The sequence below is a fragment of the Erythrolamprus reginae genome, chromosome 4 (genome assembly GCF_031021105.1).
Source record: "Erythrolamprus reginae isolate rEryReg1 chromosome 4, rEryReg1.hap1, whole genome shotgun sequence".
Taxonomy (NCBI): Eukaryota; Metazoa; Chordata; class Lepidosauria; order Squamata; family Dipsadidae; genus Erythrolamprus; species Erythrolamprus reginae.
In genome coordinates this window covers 25,001,707-25,024,666 of record NC_091953.1, presented here as the reverse complement: position 1 = coordinate 25,024,666, position 22,960 = coordinate 25,001,707, and the positions used below count along the sequence as shown (strand labels likewise).

The window sequence follows — 22,960 nt, the reverse complement described above, 5'->3', positions numbered from 1 at the left end:
TCCCTTAATAGCTGCCCGAAACAGTGTATGATATTATGTTAATGAAGATTGGGATAAACGTCGTAGAGAAATTTGCATAATATGTTAATGGCCATAGCCTTCTCTGGAGTGCACATCCCGATGTGTCTGCCCCCAAATAACAAACCTTTTTCACACCAGCTATAAAATTCAGGAAAGAGTTTGCCAGAAAGAAAGAAAAAAAGCAAAATGTCTCATTTCTGTCTTACATCTAGTGGTGCAGTCATTTGGTTCTGAAGGCATCAAGTAATTATAAGTCTGAGAGCAGCCACGCAACTGAAATGCTATGTGAAGTTACCATAGTAGAATTAGCACAATGATGGTGTACCTTTTTTCCCTCGGTTGCCAAATGAGTGTGTGCGGGTGCTATCACGCATGCGCGAGTGCCCACACCCATAATTCAATGCCTGGGGAGGGTGAAAACAGCCTCCCTCATCCCCCCAGAGGCTCTCTGGAAGCCAAAAGCGCCCTCCCAGAGCCTCTGTGCGAGCCAAAAATCAGCTGGCCGGCACACACATGCACATTGGAGCTGAGCGGAGGCAACGAATTGCGTGCCAGCAGATATGGCTGCATGTGTCACCTGTGTAATAAGTTTTCCATCACTGGTCTAGTATGTCCTCAGCACATGCCTCATATGGAGCCGGGTGGCGCAGCAGGTAGAGTGCAGTACTGCAGGCCACTGAAGCTGACTGTAGATCTGCAGGTCAGCGGTTCAGATCTCACCACCGGCTCAAGGTTGACTCAGCTTTCCATTCTTCCGGGGTGGATAAAATGAAGACCCAGATTGTTGGGGCAATAGGCTGGCTCTGTTAAAAAAGTGCTATTGCTAACATGTTATAAGCCGCCCTGAGTTTAAGGAGAAGGGCGGCATAAAAATCAAATAAATAAATAAGTAAGTAAGTGTTCTGCCGGCATGTTTCAACCACTCGTAATTACAGGGTAATTAGTCCAGGAAGACACACACCACACAATAAAAGGAAAACCCAAAAGTTTTTATAAACAGAAAAACAGAAACAGCTCCCTTTTTAAATGTCAACAGGATTTTCTGGTACACATAAGGCACAGGTTAAATGCAATCCAATTGCTCACCCAATAACTGGGAAATTGAGTCCAATTCTAAAGTCCAGAGAGTCCACACACAATCTTGAACAGCACAAAAACCACGATCTTGATGAAACAATGAATCAGATAAACTGCCATGAGCCTAAAACACCAGGCTGCACTTTTATTTGTAGCACTAATTACAGCAGCCCCACCCAACCACAGGTGGCCTCATTTTCTTTTGTAATAATCCTTCAGTTGTTGTCTCCTATGCATCACTCTACGCATGCGTGGATGTGTCATTAATTCTTGTTCAGAATCCAGGGATGATAAAGATGACTGATCTCCTCCTGGGCTGTCTGCCAAACTCCCCTCTTCCCTGTCACTCATGCTTCCTTGGTCAGAGAAGGCTTCATCGGCAGATTCCATCGGGAGCAAAACAGGCCTGCGGCATGTGGATGTTTCCCCCACATCCACCTGCACATTCCTTGGGGCAGGAGCTGGGCCAGAGCTAACCACAACAGTAAGTAAGTAAGTAAGTAAGTAAGTAAGTAAGTAAGTAAGTAAGTAAGTAAGTAAGTAAGTGTCATCTCTCTGAAATGTGTGTTGGAGAAGCAGGTCTTTCTCACAGCATCTTATGTGAAAGATCAGCTTTCTTCCCCTAACTTTTAAATAAAAGGCACTACAAACTTTGTAAACAATGCCTGCAGAAGAATGGAGCAAAAGTGTTTCATCTAAAAAGACACAAAACTTAGGCTGAGTTTGCATGATACATTGAGGCACAAACCAACTACGGTACATTTTCATCTGGTTACCAGATGCCCACCAAAAGGAGGACGTATCATCCTTTAGTTCCTCTTGCCTTCCATTTGGGAAGCATAGCATCAAAATATTGTCTGGTTCCGATAAAAGAGAATATTTGTAGCTCAGGGTTGAACTTTGGAGTCCTTGGTGCTCTCTTGAGTTGGTAGTTTTCTTGGAGACATTTCATTACCAAACTAGGTAGCATCATCAGTGTTAAAAGGGAGTAGGGTTTGGACTTATTTTTATATACTAGTGACTTGCCCTGAAAATGTTGGTGAGAATGTTCTTGGTGGTTCCTTGATTAGGCTGTTTACTGTTAGCTTGTTTGTCTGCACTGGAAGTTCTTTGATTGGAGTATTGTTTATTTGATTGCTGGTCTAATATTAATCTTTATCTTTATTTATTATTTATTTAGAAACATAGAAACATAGAAGTCTGATGGCAGAAAAAGACCTCATGGTCCATTAAAAATTGTAAGGATGTCAGAGGTGGGTTCCTCCAGGTTCGCACCAGTTCTATAGAACCGGTAGCAAACCACTGGTGACATCACGGAGCTGTTTCTGTTGGTGCTGCTCTGTGGACGCCCCCATCTTTTGGGGGATATATATATAATGTTGGATCACCTTGGTATATTAAAGGAACGTCACAGCTCCTTTTTGCTTCTAGGCCCAACCCAGGGCCATTTCAAGGCAGTTAATTTATTCATAGCCGAAAACTATATTCTGTATGTATCACATGTTTTTGCTGAAATTTTAAAATTAAGGGAGACTAGGATGGCACCATTTCGGCCATGTTCTGGCCTCATCAGCTGGGGATCAAATCCCAGCAAGGGTGTGGCTAGCTGATGAGGCCAGAACAAGGCCGAAATGGTGCCATCCTAGTCTCCCTTAATTTTAAAATTTCAGCAAAAACATGTGATACATATATGTGTGTGTGTATATGTATGTATGTATGTATGTATGTGTGTGTATGTATGCATGTATGTATATAGGCTTTATAAAAACCATTTTGTCTTAACTTTTTATGACTAATTTAAAGTAACTGATGCTGCAAGATACTTTCAAGATCACTTCATTCAGAACTTTACATTTTAACTTGAAAAATAAAACTTTCAGAAACTTCTGCATATGCATTCACTCTGTCCTCATGTAATTAGTACAGTGTTTAATTTATAGACTAGCCAGCAGCAAACAGAATGCACAATTTCTGTTTGTTTTAAAGAAAAGATCCTATCAGAAATCTTTTTCAGAAGACTTCACTTAGAGCCCTCCTGGTGATAGGCAGAGAGAGAGAAATGAAAAGGCTCTAGGAAAGGACCTCCACATACAAAGACTTTGCTATTATAATGTAGCCAAGAAAACAGACTGCCACCACCGATTCCTGCTTCTGCCAATAACACGTCTGTCTTTTTAACATCTACAAATTAATTTTGACTTGGCCAGGCAGGGAACCTACTTTCAGCCCTCAATTTGAAAATCATGGAAGCTTTATAAAGTTGTTTTCCACCTGCATCTCTTTTGGACCATCGCAGCGCTTTTCTCTGGGATAAAGGAGAGGAGAAAAAAAGCCAGAGTATAAAAACTTTGTTAAGCTGTCACTATCAATAGAGATAAAAAAAATGATCGACAAAGAAGAAACAAATTGCATCTTCAAACTCAGTCTCCTTGTTAAAAGCTATAACCTCTGATGTTAACTAAATTTAACCCATTCTGACCCTCACGGTGGCCCTTAACCTTCTCTTTATTCAGCTTCCTGTGATTGCTCAAGAAAACTGATCCTGTCACTCGGAAAGAAGTCTCTGTAGCACACAAAAGCTCCACAGAGTTGCTTGACAGTCAGAAGGTAGAGAATAAACAGAGGGGTCAGCACCTGGGCACTGAGAAGCAGGTGACAGCAAACTGCCTGGATCATTCTTGGGCAATCTGCAATGGTGTCCCACACTGTAGCTTGGGCCATTCAAGGCAGTGAAATTCACATTGGCTTTGTGAATGCAGACTTTAAACAAATTAATCTATTGCTGTTCAACTGACTGTAAAATTAGTAGATTTACTGTTGCAAAAAAGAGAGATGAAAAACAAGGGGGGAAACCCCAAAAGAATAAGCGAGGGGAGGGAAATAAGGACAGCATTCACTTCTACTTTAATAAGGTTGTGGATGTGTCCCCCCCTAGCCTGCCAACAAAGCAGCTTTCAAAAATCTTTTGCAGCTGAACTCAGCCAACTTGGAAAAGCTACTGAACAATGCGTCCAAAGGACAACAGAACAGCCTGTGCCGAGCTGCCATGTTTAAATAGACATTTAGGACACTTGTTACAAGATCCGTAATTTGTGTCACTTTATAGTTTTGCCAGCCAAAAACAAAACGGTGGGGCTTGTTTTAGATTCTTTTTAAAAATCTGGGCAGTGTTATAACCGCACGGTTTTTTTCTACAATGGCATTGTGGTTTAAATTCCCCGTCCGCCCCCACTTCTCCAACCCAGTCTATAAAAGATGGCTGGGATTTTTGTAAACTTCATCTTGTCAGCATTTGAATGTTGCCATAAGCCTCGGGTTCAACTGGAAATAAATAATGGCTCTGGCCTTATTTCTTATACTTTTTGAAAATTAGGATGACGGTGATCTTCTCCACCTTTGGAAAAAGTGCACCGAGGAACTAAGATGATTAAAAGTCTAGAAACTAAAACATATGAAGAATGGTTGCCGGAACTGGGTACGGTTAGTCTAGAGAAAAGAAGAACTAGGGGTGACATAATAGCAGTATTCCAGTATTTGAGGGGCTGAAGAAGAGAAGGTCAATTTATTTTCCGAACGACCAGAAGGCCAAACCCTCCCCTCCAATGGACGGAAATTAATCAAGGAGAAAAGCAACCTGTAATTAAGGATAAACTTCCTAACAATGAGAACAATTAACCAGTGGAATAGCTTGGTGCTCCATCACTCCATCCCTAGAGGTTTTTAAGAAGAGATTGGACAGCCGTTTGTCTCAAATTACTTTAGCAGGAGGTTGGACTAGAAGACCTCCAAGTTCCTTTCCAGCTCTATTCTTATTGATCATGATTATGCCAAGTATAAACTGTTTCTCTTTTTGCATACACATGAAAATATATTTTCATTTCTGTGGATGGATATACAGTGGTACCTCTACTTAAGAACTTAATTCATTCTGTGACTAGATTTTTAAGTAGAAAAGTTTGTAAGTAGAAGCAATTTTTCCCATAGGAATCAATATAAAAGCAAATAATACGTGCAAACCCATTAGGAACAAAATAAAAGCTCGGAATTTGGGTGGGAGGAGAAGAAGGAAGAAGAGGAGGAGGAGGACAGTCACTGTCCAGAGCGAAGGGTGCATTTTTTTTCTCTGGACGCTGGCAGAGGTTTATTCCCTGTCCAAGCGTCCAGAGAAATGAAAATGCTTTGTTCGCTCTGGACTGACAAAATCTCCTTAAGCACCACCGAAAGGCTCCTCTGGCAGCCCTGAAGAGCCCAAGATGGCCGGGATTAAAGGGGGAATGGCAGGAAACTGGCCGGGCCTTCGTGCCGCTCTCAAATTTCTTGGGAAATTTTTCTGGGTTCTTAAGTAAAAAATGGTTCTTAAGAAGAGGCAAAAAAATCTTGGACACCCGATTCTTATCTAGAAAAGTTCGTAAGTACAGGCGTTCTTAAGTAGAGGTACCACTGTATTTACCTGGGAAAAGGCCAGGGAAAGTATGCGCAGACACACACACACATCAAGGACTCTCCTTTAATCTTTTCTATAACCAATATGCAAAACAGAGGACAGATTATTTATTCATTCTTGAGCATCATCATTATTATAAGGTATAGGAAATATACTGGCAATTAAGAAAACAGTAACACAGGTCTACAAAAAATATTTTTTGTAATCATCACAGCTGGCCTTGTACTTTTATGAATCATGTTTTTGTTCTGATTTCAAAAATGTATATAGTTTTTCAGTAGCAGGTACAGTTTCCATGGAGCAGCATCATTATTATAAGATATAATAAATATACTGGCGACATTACGAAAACAGTAACACAGGTCTACAAAAAATATTTTTTGTAATTATCGCGGTTGACCTTGTACTTTTTAAAATCATTTTTATTTGTTTTGATTTCAAAACTGTATATAGTTTTTCTGTAGCAGGTATAGTTTCCATGGAGCAGCATCATTATTATAAGATATAAGAAATATACTGGCGACATTAAGAAAACAGTAATCTACATATCAGAAATAATGTAATAACAAAAATGCTTCTATATCAGACACTTTATGTGATAGAGCAAAACTAATCTTATTTTTGGAATCAGCGCATCAAACTCCATAAAACAGACATATTAGTTTTGCTGATGATTTTTTTTTGTGTTGACCAGTATTATAAACATTTTTAAAAAAATAGGCAAACAACAACTAAGCTACAAAATTCCTAATGAACAGTAGATGCCAACAAAGATTGCAAGTAGTGGTGGTTCATTTTTCTGCAGCTAAATATAGTACAGCTAACAGAGAGACATTGCTTTCTATCAAGACCAATGCTGTCTTCTTCTTTCCCAATCCAATCCTAAGGGCTGGAGTTTGCAACCTACATCCTGCTTTACGCACAATATAAGACAGCAAATAATCAAGAGGAAAAAATGCACCAAAACAGAATCCTGTGAAATAGTACAGCTCTCATATACCCATTCATATGGCATATTCCCATAAACACAGTCTGAAAGTCCTAGCTGAAGCTTCTAACAGCAGTTTCCTCTCAAGACAAAGGTAGCAGTGCCCTCTGCAGCATTACGAAAAACAAAGAGGTGTTTTGTACTAGTTGTGTAGGATGGCCTTCAAGACCGTGAGAAATGCCATATGAACCTTCATATTTGTATGTAAGCTATATTCTAGCACATCTGACCTGGAAAAGGTTTATCTCCAGCAGGCAGGCTCAATTCTTCTAAGTAAAACTGCCACCATATAATTTTAATATGACAGAGAAGCAAACATTTAAATACATATAACATGTTAACAGCATTTTTAGTTAATGTTAGATTAAATTAAATTGTCCAATTTGGGGGTTGTATTTTTAGCATGTCATTCCTAGCCAAGTTGAAGTCCATAGGGCTTAAAAGAAGAACGGCTGGAATCACAGGATGTGCTATGCCTCAGACAAGCAAGCCGTATTTCCTGCGTAACATTTTAGCCTGTAATGTGATTTACTTTAGTGGCTTTCATGAGCCAGTGGCTTTTAATCCATGGTCTATTATTTGGGGCGGGGAGGAAGGTCAAGTCAGTCCTGATTCTTGGCAATTGCTTGGAAAAGTTTATTTTATTTATTTATTTATTAGATTTGTATGCCACCCCTCTCTGAAGACTCGGGGCAGCTAACAACAATAAAGAAGACAATGTAACAAATCTAATATTAAAAATAATCTTAAAAACCCCAATTTAAGAGACCAATCATACAAACAAGCACACCATGTATAAATTCTATAAGCCTAGGGGGAAGGGAAAAATTTCAATTCCCCCATGCCTGATGACAGAGGTGGGTTTTAAGGAGCTTGCGAAAGGCAAGGAGGGTGGGGGCCACTCTGATATCTGGGGGGAGCTGGTTCCAGAGGGTTGGGGCCGCCACAGAGAAGGCTCTTCTCCTGGGTCCCGCCAAATGACATTGTTTAGTCGACGGGACCCGGAGAAGGCCAACTCTGTGGGACCTAACCGGTCGCTGGGATTCGTGCGGCAGAAGGCGGACCCGGAGATATTCTGGTCCGATGCCATGAAGGGCTTTATAGGTCATAGCCAACACTTTGAATTGTGACCGGAAATTGATCGGCAACCAATACAGACTGTGGAGTGTTGTAAGTTGCTGTGGTTTTCTTGGAAAGACTTCGGGAGTGGTTTTTGCCATTGCCTGCTTCCTGCAGTTCAAGGGAAGGGAAGAGAAATATATAGAACAGGAATATAGAACAGGAATAGAATAATTTGGAAGGGGCCGTGGAGGTCTTCTAGTCCTGCTCGCTGCTCAAACAGGAGAACCTATACCTGGGATGATGAGCCTATGGAGCCATATAGGAAGGCACGGGAGGCATTACCCTATGTCAGCTCCAGCACGCATGCACATTTTTGGCCTTGTGGAGGGCTGTTTCGGCCACCGGATGCTTCAGGGAAGCTTCCCTAAAGCCCCAGATTGCAAAGAACCCCACCCAATAGGCAAAATGGAAGTTTGGAAAATGGACTTCCAGTTTGCTCGCTGTGATGTTACCAGGAACGGTAGGCACAATGGTGCACTTATGCACACCCCTTACAGACTTCTTACAAAGGGAGGAGATCAGTTGTAGATAGTCTAAGGTTAAAGGTTTTGCAGTTAGGAGTAGAAACCACAGAGTCAGGTAGTGCATTCTAGGTGTTGATTACTCTATTGCTGAAGTCGTATATTTTGCAGTCTAGTTTGGAGCGGCTGAGATTTAGTTTAATTCTATTTCATGCTCATGTGTTATTGGGGTTGAAGATGTAGTAGTCGCTAACAGGTAGGACATTTTGGTATATGATTTTATGAACTATAGTTAAGTCGGAACGGAGACAACAGACTTATAAGTTGTCTGATCGAAGATTTTCAAGTCTGATGGAGTAAGGTATTTTGTTGTAAGAGGAGTGAGGGGCTCTTCTTGTGAAATATTTCTTGTGAAATATTTCTGGACTCTCTCAATTGTGTTGATGTCAGATATGCAATGTGGATTCCGTACAGGTGAGCTGTATTGCCTTGGCTAGGTGTATTGCCTGGCTAGGTGGCTGACACTGAAGTGGTCGATCAGAAAGGTCGACAGTTCAAATCCTTAGTATAGGCCTCCTGCATGAGCAGAGGGTTGGACTAGATGTCCTCCGAGGCCCCTTCAAACTGTTATTTACATATAACATTGCCTTTCTTTGCATGGGTCCCACTCGCCTGCCACGCCAAAAAGCAAGAGGCCCAGCGAGAGAGAGTGGGGGCGGCTGCTTCACTCCCACAAGACTCTGCCTACTCCACATAGGCTGCCAGACTAAGAAATGCTGGCATACTCGGACCCCCCCCCCCATGTGATACAATGTCTCCGGAGAGGGCCGGCATAAAAGCCTAATAAATAAAAATAAAAATGAGTCGGAGCAACATGCATGCTTGCCCTGGGGCGCCTACAGCCGTTTGCTGAGGAAACGACCCTTGTTGCGGTGCAGGAAAAGGGCGCACATGCACAAGAAGGCAGATTCCTTGGATTTATTTAATTTATTTATCAAACTTGTATAGGATAGTAGTAGTTTGTATAAACATAACGATACGGTAGGAACGGTGGTGCGCTTATGCACGTCCCTCACAGACCTCTTAGAAACGGGGAGAGGTGAACTGTAGACAATCTAAGATGAAAGTTTTGTATATAAAATTATTCTTTTTCTGATTAAAAATAAAAGAAACGGGGAGAGGTCGACTGTAGATAATCTAATTGTCCCAGAAGACGGTTCCAAGGACCAAAGGAAGAGCGGCTGGGGGAGTCCCTGAGGTGTTTCCTCCCCCCCAAAAAAAGGTAGCTGGACCTTTTTTGGGGAGGGGGGCTTGGAAACTTTCGCTTCTCATCCAGAGAACTGAGGAAAACTTCTCGAGGGAAGAGCGAAACGTTTTCGAGCAAAAACGAAACGAAATGAAAGAAGTTGCAGCTGCCTTTTGGGAAAGGCGGGGAGGGGGAGAACGACCTTCGGAACAACCGCCACCTTGAACAACGGAGCTTCTCCTCAGGGGTAGGAAAACTTGGCTCTTCCATGACATGTGGACTTCAAATCCCAGAATTCCTGAGCTAGCCTGATTAGCTCAGGAATTCTGGGAGTTGAAGTCCACACGTTATAGAAGAGCCAACTTTGCCTACCCCGCCTCACACGGTGCCTCAGGAGGCTTTAACTCCGCCCGCTTAGCTCGCGAGCTCCTCCTCTTCCTGTCTGGCGTCTCCCGCCCCTTCCTTTTCACATCCCTCCGCACCCCCGTTCCTGCACTGGGACTTCCGGATCAGGTGAAAGAGGGAGTGAGTATCTACCTCTGCCTCTTGTTGGTTCCCGGGGCGAGCCTGGGACACCCACCCACCCCCGAAAAGGCCGTTCCTGAGATTGGCAGCTGCATTTGCGGTGGTCTTTTTTCTTTCCTTTTCCATTTAAAGAAGCCCCGAGTTGAGTTATTTCTAGGAAAACGGCCGTCCGGGTCGCCTTGGCTCGCGATACACAGCGTATGGCCGTCCTCGCGTAATGGCTCCACTGACCTTCTTGCCCGCTGCGTCCTAACCCTAAACTTATCAACTTTTAAGACTTGTGGACTTCAATTCCCAGAATTCTCCAGGCAGCTATGGCTGGCTGGAGAATTCTGAGAGTTGAAGTCCACAAGTTGCCAAGTATGGGGAACCCTGAAATTTTTATTTATTTATTTTGTCAAGTACATATTTGACAATATAGATATAGATCACACTAAGTTTAAATTTCATTTCCTCGTTTTAAAAATTTCATTTATTAAGCCATGGCTTCTAAATTTAAGAATTAGATTAACAGTTTATTCAATAATACAGTATTAAGCAACCATAGCTTAACATGCTGTTTAAATTTAAAATTATCTCAGTACATAGACAGTCTTATTGTCACATGTGTTATAAGTATTTTATAAACGTTATTTCTTGTATTAAATGTTTTATTTTAAATTTTCAGTTACATTAAAAAGAAAACTTCAATAGTCGTATACAGATCATTGCCTGTTTCAGATTCATATTTTTATATATCTTACTTTCCTATTAATAGCAATCAAGTTACTATATATGTGATAGAAAAAAAGATAAGGAAAAAAGGAGAAAAAGGTCATAAAATATGAGAAAGGTATATATATAACTTATATATTCTTATTTGAACTAATCTTTATACAGGAGATTACTGTTTTGGGGTGTTTCTTTTTGTGTTACTCTGGATTGATCTATTTTGGATCAATTTGTACCATTTTTCCCATGGTTGTTCTGATTCATTGACTTTTATACCCTTAATGTCTCTCATCATTTCATCCATCTCAGCACATCTGTAAACTTTTTCGATGATTTGGCTTTCAGATGGAATAGTATGACTCTTCCATGTTTGAGCATAATTTATTCTGGTAGCTGTGATTATATGCGTCACAAGATGTAAGATTTGTTTGGGATATTTTTTCTTCCATATTCCTTAAAGATAACCTTCCGGAGAGAATTCTATCTCTGTCTGCGTGATTTCTAATAGCCACCTATGTATGATCTTCCATAAGGCTTTAACTTTAGGACAGGACCACCACATATTGTAGAAAGTGCCTGCCTCTTTTTTACATTTCCAACAGGTTGCTTTGGCTTTCGGATAAAATTTGGCTATTTATTTTGTCAAGTACGTATTTGACAATATAGATATAGATCACGCTAAGGTTAAATTTCATTTCCTCATTTTAAAATTTTCATTTATTAAGCAGACATGGCTTCTAAATTTAAGAATTAAATTAACACTTTATTCAATAATTCAGTATTAAGCAACCATATCTTAACATGCTGTTTAAATTTAAAATTATGTCAGTACATAGACAGTCTTATTGTCACATGAGTTATAAGTATTTTATACACATATTTTTTCTTATATCTGTTGCATTACTAATATTTTGGGTATGGGTTCACTTTACTGAACAAATAGCACATTCACACAACTTTTAAAAAATCTCTGCAAAATCAGTAAAAATGAACGAATCACAGATTGTTTTTCAACATTTAGCAGTTTAATATTTTCTTTGCCAAGGTGTCTTTAAAACATGTTTTTAAAAGTTTGAAACTTTTAAAATTAAATTTACAACAATATAGCTTTACATGATGTTATTTCTGAGTTAAAATGATAATTTGACAACGAACCTAAAAATAATACATTTTGATTGCATGGTTATATGTTTATTTTTCTTCCCCCATCCTAGAATGACGTCATTATACTTGAAGAAATTACTGGATCTGGCTGGAAGGAAAGAAGTGAATTCCATAATTCGGCATATTGCCAACTTCAGGATTCAACCAGAGAAAAACACAGCAACAACTCAGATTTGGCTAAAAACAGTACATGATAAAAAAGGTTCTAGCAATCGAGCGTTCTGTACAAAAGTTGTTGAAGAGAAAAGGAAAAAAAATGCCAAAGAAACATTTGAAAGTGTTGGGAGGAGAATCCCATACAACAGGATACAACTAATTGATGATAATGGTGAAGACATGGGAGAAATGCGTAGGGAAAATGTACTTCGTATCATGGATGAAAGAGGGATGACTCTTGTCCTGCTGTCTGAAAAAACAGATCCACCCAAGTATGCACTAATGACAGGAAAACAAATTTATGAACAACGTATCAAAATTAGAGATGAGACAGACAGCCCCAAAGCAGGTATACATGGCTTCTGTGAAAGATATTGGCAATTCAGATGTTATGCTAAGTCCCAGTTTGTTACAAGCTATGGCTAATTAAGACATGGTAGCTGAGCTCATATAATACATTAAGCCAGGGATGGGCAGAGTTTTGTCGGTAGGGCCGTATTTCATTTTTGATTACTACACAGGACATAGGCAGGTCCTCATCAAATGGGATAAGATTGGTGTGGGCGAGTGTGCTTGTCTTTTTACTTTTTAACTGGGGTGAAGTGTATCTTTTTAACAAAAAAGGAACTGGTTTGACTCATCATCTTATTTCAACAGGGCCCGCTCAACAAAAGATTATTAAAATGTCCACAGTTACAGAGCAACACGATTTCAATACAAAAGTAAAACAAATTCAGGAATGGATTGACAAGAAGTACCATGTGAAAATTATGCTGCATCAAAAAACTGTTTCGGATGGACCAGAAAAGATGGTAAGCTTATTGAAACATTTTGAGGTACAGTCTCTGCCAAGAGATCATAGCTTTTTAAGTTGGTTTCTAAAATCACCATTTCACGACAAATGGAAAAGGCCAATTTAGCGTTCCATTTCCCAGTGCGTTTCACTATTGCAATGGAGGCTGGGCTGCTTGTGATTCAGCATCACCAAAGGGGGCTTTAGGTTCTCAATCTGAAGGGAGAGCTTGCCAGGAAGTGGTTTCATCTGGTCAATAGAGTAAAAGCTGACTTGTGTTTGTACTGCCAGTTAAATAATATCCTCTCTCACTTATTGGTACAAAATTGGAATTACAACATTACTTGAAAGAAGCATCATTAAAACCAGAGGGAGTATATATTAGCTTGAAATCAATACTCCTCTGTTCTTGACCAAGGAACTGGAAGATGCAATGAGCTTCACAGAGAGTGCAGTAACCGCTATAAATTTTCAGAAAGATAGAAATATAACTTTGATTCACACTCATGAAGATCTGCAAGCCAGTGTTTAAACTGTTTCAATTTTAGTTTGCCAGTTTCAGGATCTGTTGGATTGGGGTGTATTTAACAACATTCCTTAACTGATGCAAAAATATTCACTGTTCATTAAGCCAATTTGTCTTATTTTCAGTTAACGTTTTTTGAAAAGATTTTGGATACAATGCGTGAGAAGGCCACGTATCACTCCATGCCCTCTACTGCTGCACAAGGAAGGGGTAAATGTATCTTGAGACCTTTATCGAAGAAAGAGATCCAGAAATTAAATCTTGTGGATAAAGATATTCAGAAGGAGAATGGAAGAAATGTTATGGACTCGGATATCACCAAGGAAAATGGAATGGGAAAAGAAAAAGAAAAGGACAACTGATTTTGGTGCACTGACCTTCAGACTTCAGTACCAATTCTGTGAACTTGGCAGTGACCCTCCTCTCAGAGCCACTTCTTGTGAGCATATATCATGAGGACTGTTAGGCACATCTAAAACTATTGTTCACAAATGGCATTTCAACCATCAGCAACTTGCTGTTTGCTGCTTGCTGCACATGCAGGCAGAGTTTCTTCCACTGAAGATAATTTTCTTTGCTGTACTTTTGGAGGGATATATCCACTGAGGTGAGAGGCCAGGCTCCGCTTTTGCTGTGGTTTCTTAGGAAGCAAGATCCAAAAGAAATAACTGTAATGGAATCTCTCTTTTTTTTTTGTCATTAAAAACAGAACAGTTGACAATAAAACTGTTATTATCACAGCAGAGTTAAAGGAAACTTAGATCAATTTGGAAGGAGGGAGAAGGAAAGGCTAGCTAAAGCAAGTAGCAGCAACCCAGGAAAAGCACCAAAGCTGAGCCAGGATACCAGATTCGATCTTTCTCTACTTAATCTCAGGTAGAAATTGAGAACGTGGGGTATAAAAGACCCTATATTTAATACCGTTAGGCTATCCTGGAATAACAATGGTGAAAACTCCCAATGTGGCTATATTGCTAGCAGAGTGGTACTGTTCTCAAAGTCTGGGAAGGCTGATGCCTTTAAGTATTTTAACAAACTTGGCCTTCCATCCTTCGGAAGTCAGTAAAATGAGGCCCCAGATTCTTGGGTGCAATATGCTGATTTTAAACAGCTCAGATAGTGCTATGAAGCGCTGTGGAGCAGTATGTAAGTCTAAATGCTATTGCTGTATCAAGTTAGCCTCCCCTCTCCCCAATCGCATCCATCCAAAACACTATTTACTGCTTCCTGACTGCCTAAGGAGAGTTTCAGTGTTTTTATTGGCGTAGGTGAAAACAAGATGGGACCCTTAAATCTTATAGAGGATTTAGGTACCTAATGTATTCCTAAAATCACTGAAAATCTTGCAAATGCAATCCTGGAAAATGGATCAAATACTTTAAGCCTCTGCAATTTTTAAAACTCCCATGTTGCCCCTTAACCTCCCTCTCCCTACACAAACCCTCTTGTCAATAGCAGACAATAATCATCTACTTATCAATAATAGAAAGGGCAAGACTGCATAAGCTTTAAGGAAATTTTCACAAAAGCTTAAATGAGACCAGTGGGGTTTTTTAAAATGATTTGAATCATAATTAAACCAAACCACATTGCATGAACTCTACTGAAATTTTATATACAGTGATCCCTCGATTTTCGCGGGGGTTGCGTTCCCAGACTGCCTGCGAAAGTCAAATTTCCGCGAAGTAGAGATGCGGAAGTAAAAACACCATTTTTGGCTATGGACAGCCCAAAACTACCCCCGCGCACCCTTTTCCAAGGCCGCGCAAGGAGCTGGGCTTGAAGTTGGGGGTGGGGAGCGACGAAAGTGCAGAGGCTGGCAAAGATTGTTTGGAATGTCGGCCTCCCCCACCCCCCCAGCGCCTCCGGCCCTCTCGCTGCTACCCCCTACCTGCCCGATCCGCCCCTCTCACCGGCTTTCTTGGGGCACAGGTCCTCCTGCAGCAGCGCTGGCGGCTACGGCTTCTCGTCCTCATTCGGCCGCTAGCCGCTCTGAGCTCTTTGAGAATGCCCGCCCTACCCCTCTTGCAGTCCCTTAGCTGAGTGTGCTTTCATCCCAGCTGTCAGCGAGGGGGCTGCAGGAGAGGCGGGGCAGGCGTTCTCACAGAGAGAGCAACAGACAGAGCGAGATAGAAAGGAGAGAGTGAGAGAGTGAGAAAGAGAGAGAGAGAGAGGGGAGGAGAGAAAGGTAGAGAGAGAAATTATAGAAAAGGGGGAGAAAAAAAGAGAAATGAGAAAATGATTGAAGCTTAGAATGACAGGAAATAGAGAAGTGACTCTTGGTGATGACGTATGACGTCATCGGGTGGGAAAAACCGTGGTATAGAAAAAAAAACGTGGAGTATTTTTTAATTAATATTTTTTGAAAAACCGTGGTATAGCCATTTCGCGAAGTTTGAACCCGTGAAAATCGAGGGATCACTGTATAGGCAATTCTCTTTATTTGCAGATTCTGCATATGTAAATTCAGTTGTTTGGAAAAATGCTTTTGTAATGCAAAACCAATGCATGGCGCTCTTCCACATATGTTCGGACATACAGAATGTCAAAACTTTGCAATCACCCAACATGCACCTCCTAGCTGAGGTTTTAGCATTGACCAAACCATTACTTATGCAGAGAAATTCAGGAGAACTTTTGGGATGCAGTGCATTTCATGTTCAAAATTATATATTTGTTCCATTTTTTAAAAGCTGCTACCAGGAGAAAATTCAAGAATGTGACTTACCCTTTTCTCCGACTTTTTCTTATTAGGATCATGTAGTACCATGTGCCTTATGAGGCTTTGCTACAAAGAATACAAAAATTAATTTTTATGACCTGAAATAGCAGATGAACAATATTTATCAAGTAATAGTATTCAAAATGCCTACTTTCATTGCAAAAATCTTCCCGCAGCCAGGGTGGTCACACACAAAAGGTTTTTTTGCCTCGTGAAATGAGTGAATATGACTTTGAAGGTTGAATACTGTTGTGTAAGTTCTTTCGCAGCCCTCTTTTGGACATTTAAAAACTTCTCTGTCAGCAGCATGAGTTTTCATATGACATTTCAGATAATCTTTGCGAGTCAATGTTTTGGAACACACTTTGCAGATAACTGGTTCTGGTGGAAAAGGAAAAATAAGAGGCAGAAGCAGAGCTTCTATTAACAATTCCTAAGCATAGTTCTTCAAATATCTTCACAAAGAACAATATTACTATTATTATATTGACCACCATATTAAAAAATAGCTGTGCAGCATTTCAGGTTCAGAAAGGAAAGTACTGTATTTTGAAGTATGAGAGATGCTCTTTAAGCAATTGTGGGTTTTTGTTTTTTTTAACTTGGATTGCATGGCTGCAATGCAATTTCGGGAGAAGAGAGTTCTATTTAAGTCAGGCATGTCCAATCAGCATCCACATTGGCCCTGGACAGCTGGTAATTCAGCCCCACAAGATCATAAACTTTTAATATTATGTGCATTCATATACATTAACTATATTATATATCTTATGTGTGGTCCAGGTGGCAAGCCAAAAGGTTGGACATACCTGGTTTAAGTGATTATTTTATTTGAATGTATTAGTTGCCCAATTCTGAAGAACAAATATTACGTGTACAAATGACAACACCTCAAATTTAAGAGCAAATCAAAACACTTATAGAGCATCTGAATTGGACTATAGCTACAATGTTTATATACTGTTCAAAAAAATGAAGGGAACACTCAAAGAACACATCCTAGATCTGAATGAATGAAATATTTTCATTGAATACTTTGTTCTGTACAATGTTGAAGGTACACAGCAACATGTGTACAACAGCTCTCTACATGGGGCTACCTTTAAAGAGTGTTCGGAAGCTTGAGATTGTGCAGAATGCAGCTGCAAGAGCAATTATGGGCTTCCCTAGGTATGCCCATGTTACACCAACACTCCACAGTCTGCATTGGTTGCCCATCAGTTTCCGGTCACAATTCAAAGTGTTGGTTATGACCTATAAAGCCCTTCATGGCACCGGACCAGAATATCTGCGAGACCGCCTTCTGCCGCACAAATCCCAGCGGCCGGTTAGGTCCCACAGAGTTGGTCTTCTCTGGGTCCTGTCGACTAAACAATGTCGGCTGGCAGGACCCAGGGGAAGAGCCTTCTCTGTGGCAGCCCCGACCCTCTGGAACCAACTCCCCCCAGAGATTAGAATTGCCCCCACCCTCCTTGCTTTTCGTAAACTTCTTAAAACCCACCTCTGCCGTTATATCTTGAACACCTGGTTCTTATCTAGAAAAGTTGGACCGACCTCCGCGGGCCGGTCAGAGACAGTGGGCGGGTTACATTCAGCTCTCGGGCCGCATCTTGCCCAGGTCTGAACTAGTCAATGGAGCTCTAACATGAATTAGCTTCTTTTTAAGTGCAGAAAAACTGCATAGCTTTTAAGATGTATATATCAATTAATGTAGGCTGCCTCAATTATCAAAGTAACTGTACAGCAACTTTAATACTTACCCACATGACTGAGTCTCAAGTGTTTCAGATATTCTGACCAGGTTTTTCCAACAAACATACAGCTCTCTTTTTTGCATGCATAACCTGTAAGAAAAGCTGGTGTTAATTGCCTTTAAAAAAATGCATATTTTTATTTTATTTGTATTTGTTTATTATTTTTACAAATAGTTCAAGGTCATGAACATATCAAACAAGTCTTCCTACTTTCCCCACAACCACCACCCCTGGATGAGAGGATGAGTGGCCCAAAGTGACATAGCTGGCTTTCATGACTATACTTTCTATTTGCACTGCACCTCAACTGTCTAATAATTTATATAATGTGTTCTATTTGTTTCTGACTCTTGTGCGAATTCCTTTAGTGTAACTTATTCAAGTCACCATGGTTAAAGTAACTACATGACCCCAATTCTTACCCTTTGGGCATTATAGAAAAACAAAAGGAATAATAAACCTTGGTGAATTTTCTCATGACGTTTTAAATGGCTGGGTGAAGAAAATCGCTTTCCACATTCTTCATAACCACATCTGTGGGACAACAAACACAGTCACTTAAAATGAAAATAAAGATCACTGCTTATGAAATGTGAAGTATAAACTCTCTTGCAACTGAAAATAAACTTTTTTCCCTTCAGTTCTTCGTTCAGTAAAATCACCTTTCAATGAAAACATTGAGAAAGAAAAGTCTCTTCATTCAGGAAGGCAAAAATGTTACATATCCCCTTACGTTCACAGATTATGTTTAATTATATATTCTGATATATAACTATTAAATTTAGCAGTCTTGTCTATTAAATAATAAACGCAAGCCAATGTTAAAACCGGAAATTTCTGAGGTGCATTCTCACGTACTATGGTTGGCAAGTACAAAACTCAGGTCAATTTAAACAATCAAAGAAGGGATAGAATATAAGTGTGAAAATAAGTACCTTGTAATTGAAAAAATATTTTAGTATTTCAGAACATGAATGTGTATTATTAATTCAATTTTTATGCCGCCCTTCTCCCTAGACTCAGGGCGGCTTACAACATGTTAGCAATAGCACTTTTTAACAGAGCCAGCATGTTTTTACATGAGGTACCAATTTTCACACTAAAATATTAGAAGAATAAGAATAAGAATAATTACCTTGTCAGAGGGAGGAATGAGCAGTGAACGTTTTAATATCCCCTGTCACATGTGAAGTTAAGCTATGCCAGCCCTATTTGGAGACCTCTAATAACATCTTTCTTATGGTAACCACTTCTAATTCCTACTTGCAAGCAGAGTTCCCTCTAATTTTTTGGGGGGGTTGGCGGAAAAGTATAGTGTCTGAGCGGTAGTCCCTTCGGGACTGGGCGGCACAGAAATAAATAAATAAATAAACAAACAAACAAATAAAAAACCCACCCTGTTTTGCCTCAGAGAATTTCAAAATAAAAGACTGTACTGTGTGTCTATAACAGTGAGCTCATAATAGGGCAACTCTATCAATATCAAAATGCCACTTAAATAGTTGAGCTAGTTTCAAACTAGATTTTGATTTTCTTTCTCTCTTCCTTTCTCACATTCTTTTTCTTTCTCTTTTCCTTCCTCTCTTTTTTCTATCTGTTTCTCTCTCTTCCTCTCTTCCTCTCTTCCTCTCTCTCTCCTTCCCTCTCACTCTTTCCCTCTCGGCTTCTGGGCAGGTTTGGAAAACTCTGAGTTGATGATGATTTTTAAGTGAGCGATTGCTCACTGCTCAGCTTAGAGGGAACTATGCTTGCAAGTATCCTTAAAGCTATTAATAAAATTTAAGTACCGGTAATTAGGCTTTAACTAAATAGGTAAAATGTCGATGTTTCACTTACTTGAAAAATGGTTCACCAGTGTGTTGAGACTGATGTATTTTTAATTGCTGGTGCTTTTTAAAAGATTGCCCACAATTTTCAAAGTCACACTATTTGGAAAATGAATTTAGTTGCAGTCAGAGAAAATCCACAATAAACTCACAATCTAAGATATACTTTAGCTTTTATTAAAAAGGCTTACTACAGGTATGTAATTGTACACATTAGCAAAAAAGATCCCAAATAATAAGTAATTAATCCAATATAGTTTAGACTGAGAATGCATCAATGCAACTAATCTGCTCAAACAAACCTTTTTCAGAATGTAACCTGTCAACTATGGCAAGAAAAATGTCCCTTGTCTCTTATTTTATCTAACAAATTGTGACCTACAGCGATGTACACCATCTTCTGTTACGGCAAAGGAAAAGAGAAAGCCATGGATAGCTTTGTTGATCTAACAAGTGTGCAAGATAAACTAAGTTCACAAAAAATTCTAAAGCAGGCGTGTCAAACTGGCGGCCCGCAGGGTTAGTATGTCACATGCAGGCCACACCCTCCCCTGTTCTGCAAAGGCAGGAAAGGTCCCAATACATCAAGATCTGGCCCATGACATGATCAAGTTTCACGCCTATGTTCTAAACCAACTGATTAAGGCTTATGGTATGTAACTTCAACCATGACTAGAATGCATGAGTCAGCCAACTATAGTATAGGATTATGCTTTCCAGATACTGGAGACTTCCAACAGATGTTGGAGACTTCAATAAACCATCAACTTTGGCCCTTAACCCATCTGAATGAGGATTATGGCAAAAAAAAATCTAACATGTTCACAGTAAGGATGCCAGAATTGAGAAGACTCAATGAAGTAAAGTCATTCAATGTTTGGAATGAAGTAGCAAAGAAATAGAGGCACTTACAATAAATTTCCTCTGAATATGTCTCCGTAGAACATGCTTGTTCAAGTTTGATTTTGTTGTAAATGTTTTATTGCAATCATCTACTGTGCATCTGTAGAAATATTAAAATATAATAAAATGAATACATTGTAGTAGAACAAATGCAGTGGTTTCAGCCAATACAGGTTAAACATCTATTTATTAACATCTACCTAATTTTAAAAAAAAATTTCAGCAGTACTAGATTTCTTTCCTTTCTGCTAAACTAATATACTAATATACTTTTCAATAAAAAATTACAATATAACCAAGTAATGAAACATTGCAATCTAGCTATGTTGTAAGCTATACAAACTGATGTCAGAATTGGTTAGAGCTTTGTTGCCCAAACGATAATATACTTACACAAATTGTTTTTCTCCAGTATGTGTAAGAAAATGACGCTTAAGATGGAAACTTCTAGTGAAGCCTTTTCCACAGCCTTCAAAAATGCAAACAAAGGGTCGCTGGTAAATTAAAAAAAGATTTTTTTAAAATGTTGGTTTTATCCTCTTTTAAAATGTCTATTTCTTGATTTCTCAGCTCCCATTCATGTCCCATTTTTCTCTACTTTCTTTTTGTTGTTGATGAGCCACTATTATTTCCTGAGTTACATTAGATAGTTCTCATTTTGCCAATCCACTCTACTACCTTATTAACAATCTATTACTGTCTATAGCCACCAAGTTAAAGGCTGACAATTAATACGCCTGATCCATAATGAACAAGCAGCAAAACTTTCCAGTTACTCAAACACCCCTATCATTCACTTTCAGCCATCAAAACTGATCCAAAATTGGGTGAAAAAATATCTGTTTTTAAAACAGTAGAAAACTCAATAGTGGCCACAGGATTGGGTAAGGTCAGTTTACATTCAAATTCCAAAGAAAGCCAATGCCAAAGAATGTTCAAACTATCACACTATTGCACTCATTTCACATGCTAGTATAGTTATGCTTAAAATCCTACAACCTAGGCTCCAGCAGTATGTGGATCAAGAATGTGCACAACAGCATGTGAAATTGATTGTCAATCAGTGTTGCTTCCTAAGTGGACAGTTTGATTTCACAGAAGTTTGACTTACTTGGAGTCATGTTGTGCTGTTTAAGTGTTCTATTTGGGGGTTTTTGAGCAGTGCATTTTTATTTTTATTTATATTATGAATTTCATGTATAATTTTCATTATCTCATTAGCTAAGATTGTAATTAATACTAGCATGTGATATTAAAGCTAATATACCAGGTTAAGTACTTGTAAACTTGGAGCTCCCTACTTCTGTAAGGGAACCCAAGTGATTTAATAGAAGAAACAGCAGCAATTTTAATTCATGGTATATGTTTAAATCCCAGTTTCATTCCTTTGGCCTCAACAATTTCTGACTAGCGCCCAGATTTTTCAGCCTAACCGAGATCAGGGATAAGCAAAGTTGGCTCTTCTATGTCTTGTGGACTTCAACTCCCAGAATTCCTGAGCCAATCATGCTAGCTCAGGAATTCTGGGAGTTGAAGTCTACGTCATAGAAGAGCCAACTTTGCCTAACCTTGCTCCAGAACTTCAATCCAGATTCCTATTTGCAGTACGCGTAACCCAGAGAAACAGACGCCGAAGGAACAAGCGCCTCAATTGCCATAGGAACTCCCGCGCATGCGCTTCTTCAACGCCGCCCTATCCCAACCTACTTCTTACCGATTGGTCATCCGCCCACAGCCCACGTGCCAATAGAAACTGCCGCACACCCTTCCGCCAAGCTCTACTTCCGCCCTGGAAACCATCGGTTGGTCGTCCCGGAAAACCTTTTCCGACCCCTAACCCAATCACCGTTCTAACTCCTGGCCCGCCAGGTAAACTCCATAGGTCCGCCACTTCATTCTCCCAATACCTCGCCCGTGTGACGACACAGGTGCGCGTCCAGTTTCCACTCCCGATTGAAGGTGGCGTCACAAAGTGGGAACGAGCAAATGAATATCTGCTCCTGAGGCGGAGGACGGTAACGGCTCTCCCCAGAATGCGAATATTTGTGCTTCGGAGACTGAACCGTGGTGGTGGTGGTAGCAGCATCGGCGGCGGTGGCCGCCTCCCCGGCAACGAAGTCCTCTCCGGCCATGTCTGGACCATAAATCACGTGATTGTATCGTAACTCCGCCTCCTTTATTCGTGCTCTAGGCTTTCTGAAGCTTAAGAGTTTACGAACCTCCGCCCTCAGATACCGCCCCCCCCAACCCCGGCGCAGAATGCTTACAGAGGCTGCGTGAGGAGCGGGAGTTCTGGCGCATGCGCGCTGCTACGGTTCTTTGCCTAAGTTGGACTGTTTCGTGAAACGTTCGCTTTAACTCTCCCCCACCCCGCTCGTGGATTTTTAAAACTAAAACAGTCTATTGAGGAACTTGTGTTTCGCCCGGCTCTTCATTGTCCCTTTTAAAATAACTACCACCAGCCTTACTTTACTGCAGAAAAAATAATAACTGCCAACCTTCCTTCCATTGAGGGCTGTGA

General features: G+C 40.1%; 2 protein-coding genes across 5 annotated transcripts; one reads left to right on the top strand and one right to left on the bottom strand.

Moving 5' to 3' along the window:
* Window positions 1–9,800: 9,800 nt before the first annotated feature.
* Window positions 9,801–13,977, top strand: MTIF3 (mitochondrial translational initiation factor 3). Of its 4 annotated transcripts, none has more exons than XM_070749838.1 (5): window positions 9,801–9,884; window positions 10,642–10,716; window positions 11,810–12,264; window positions 12,573–12,727; window positions 13,360–13,977. In XM_070749838.1, the coding sequence occupies exons 3-5, from the start codon at window positions 11,811–11,813 to the stop codon at window positions 13,594–13,596; spliced, it is 846 nt and encodes a 281-aa protein (XP_070605939.1). In that variant the 5' UTR covers window positions 9,801–9,884; window positions 10,642–10,716; window position 11,810; the 3' UTR covers window positions 13,597–13,977. The 4 variants fall into 4 exon arrangements, with proteins under 4 accessions (XP_070605939.1, XP_070605941.1, XP_070605940.1 ...); XM_070749839.1 differs by having other exon boundaries at window positions 9,881–9,984; XM_070749840.1 differs by lacking the exon at window positions 10,642–10,716 and having other exon boundaries at window positions 9,812–9,884.
* GTF3A (general transcription factor IIIA) lies at window positions 11,599–22,662 on the bottom strand. Its single transcript, XM_070749835.1, has 9 exons — window positions 22,347–22,662; window positions 20,833–20,933; window positions 20,449–20,539; window positions 19,547–19,635; window positions 18,171–18,244; window positions 17,717–17,800; window positions 16,108–16,337; window positions 15,963–16,022; window positions 11,599–13,874 (listed from the first exon to the last, which is right to left on the bottom strand). The coding sequence occupies exons 1-9, from the start codon at window positions 22,569–22,571 to the stop codon at window positions 13,734–13,736; spliced, it is 1,095 nt and encodes a 364-aa protein (XP_070605936.1). The 5' UTR covers window positions 22,572–22,662; the 3' UTR covers window positions 11,599–13,733.
* Window positions 22,663–22,960: the final 298 nt, after the last annotated feature.

Coding starts and splice junctions, on each gene's coding strand:
- GTF3A (XM_070749835.1), bottom strand. CDS start 22,571: ATGGCCGGAGAGGACTTCGTTGCCGGGGAGGCGGCCACCGCCGCCGAT. Junction 20,540..20,832: donor ACTGGAGAAAAACAATTTGT/GTAAGTATATTA, acceptor ATATTTCTACAG/ATGCACAGTAGATGATTGCA. Junction 16,338..17,716: donor CTTGAGACTCAGTCATGTGG/GTAAGTATTAAA, acceptor CTTTTCCACCAG/AACCAGTTATCTGCAAAGTG.
- MTIF3 (XM_070749837.1), top strand. CDS start 10,951: ATGACTCTTCCATGTTTGAGCATAATTTATTCTGGTAGCTGTGATTAT. Junction 12,265..12,572: donor GACAGACAGCCCCAAAGCAG/GTATACATGGCT, acceptor TTATTTCAACAG/GGCCCGCTCAACAAAAGATT. Junction 12,728..13,359: donor CGGATGGACCAGAAAAGATG/GTAAGCTTATTG, acceptor TCTTATTTTCAG/TTAACGTTTTTTGAAAAGAT.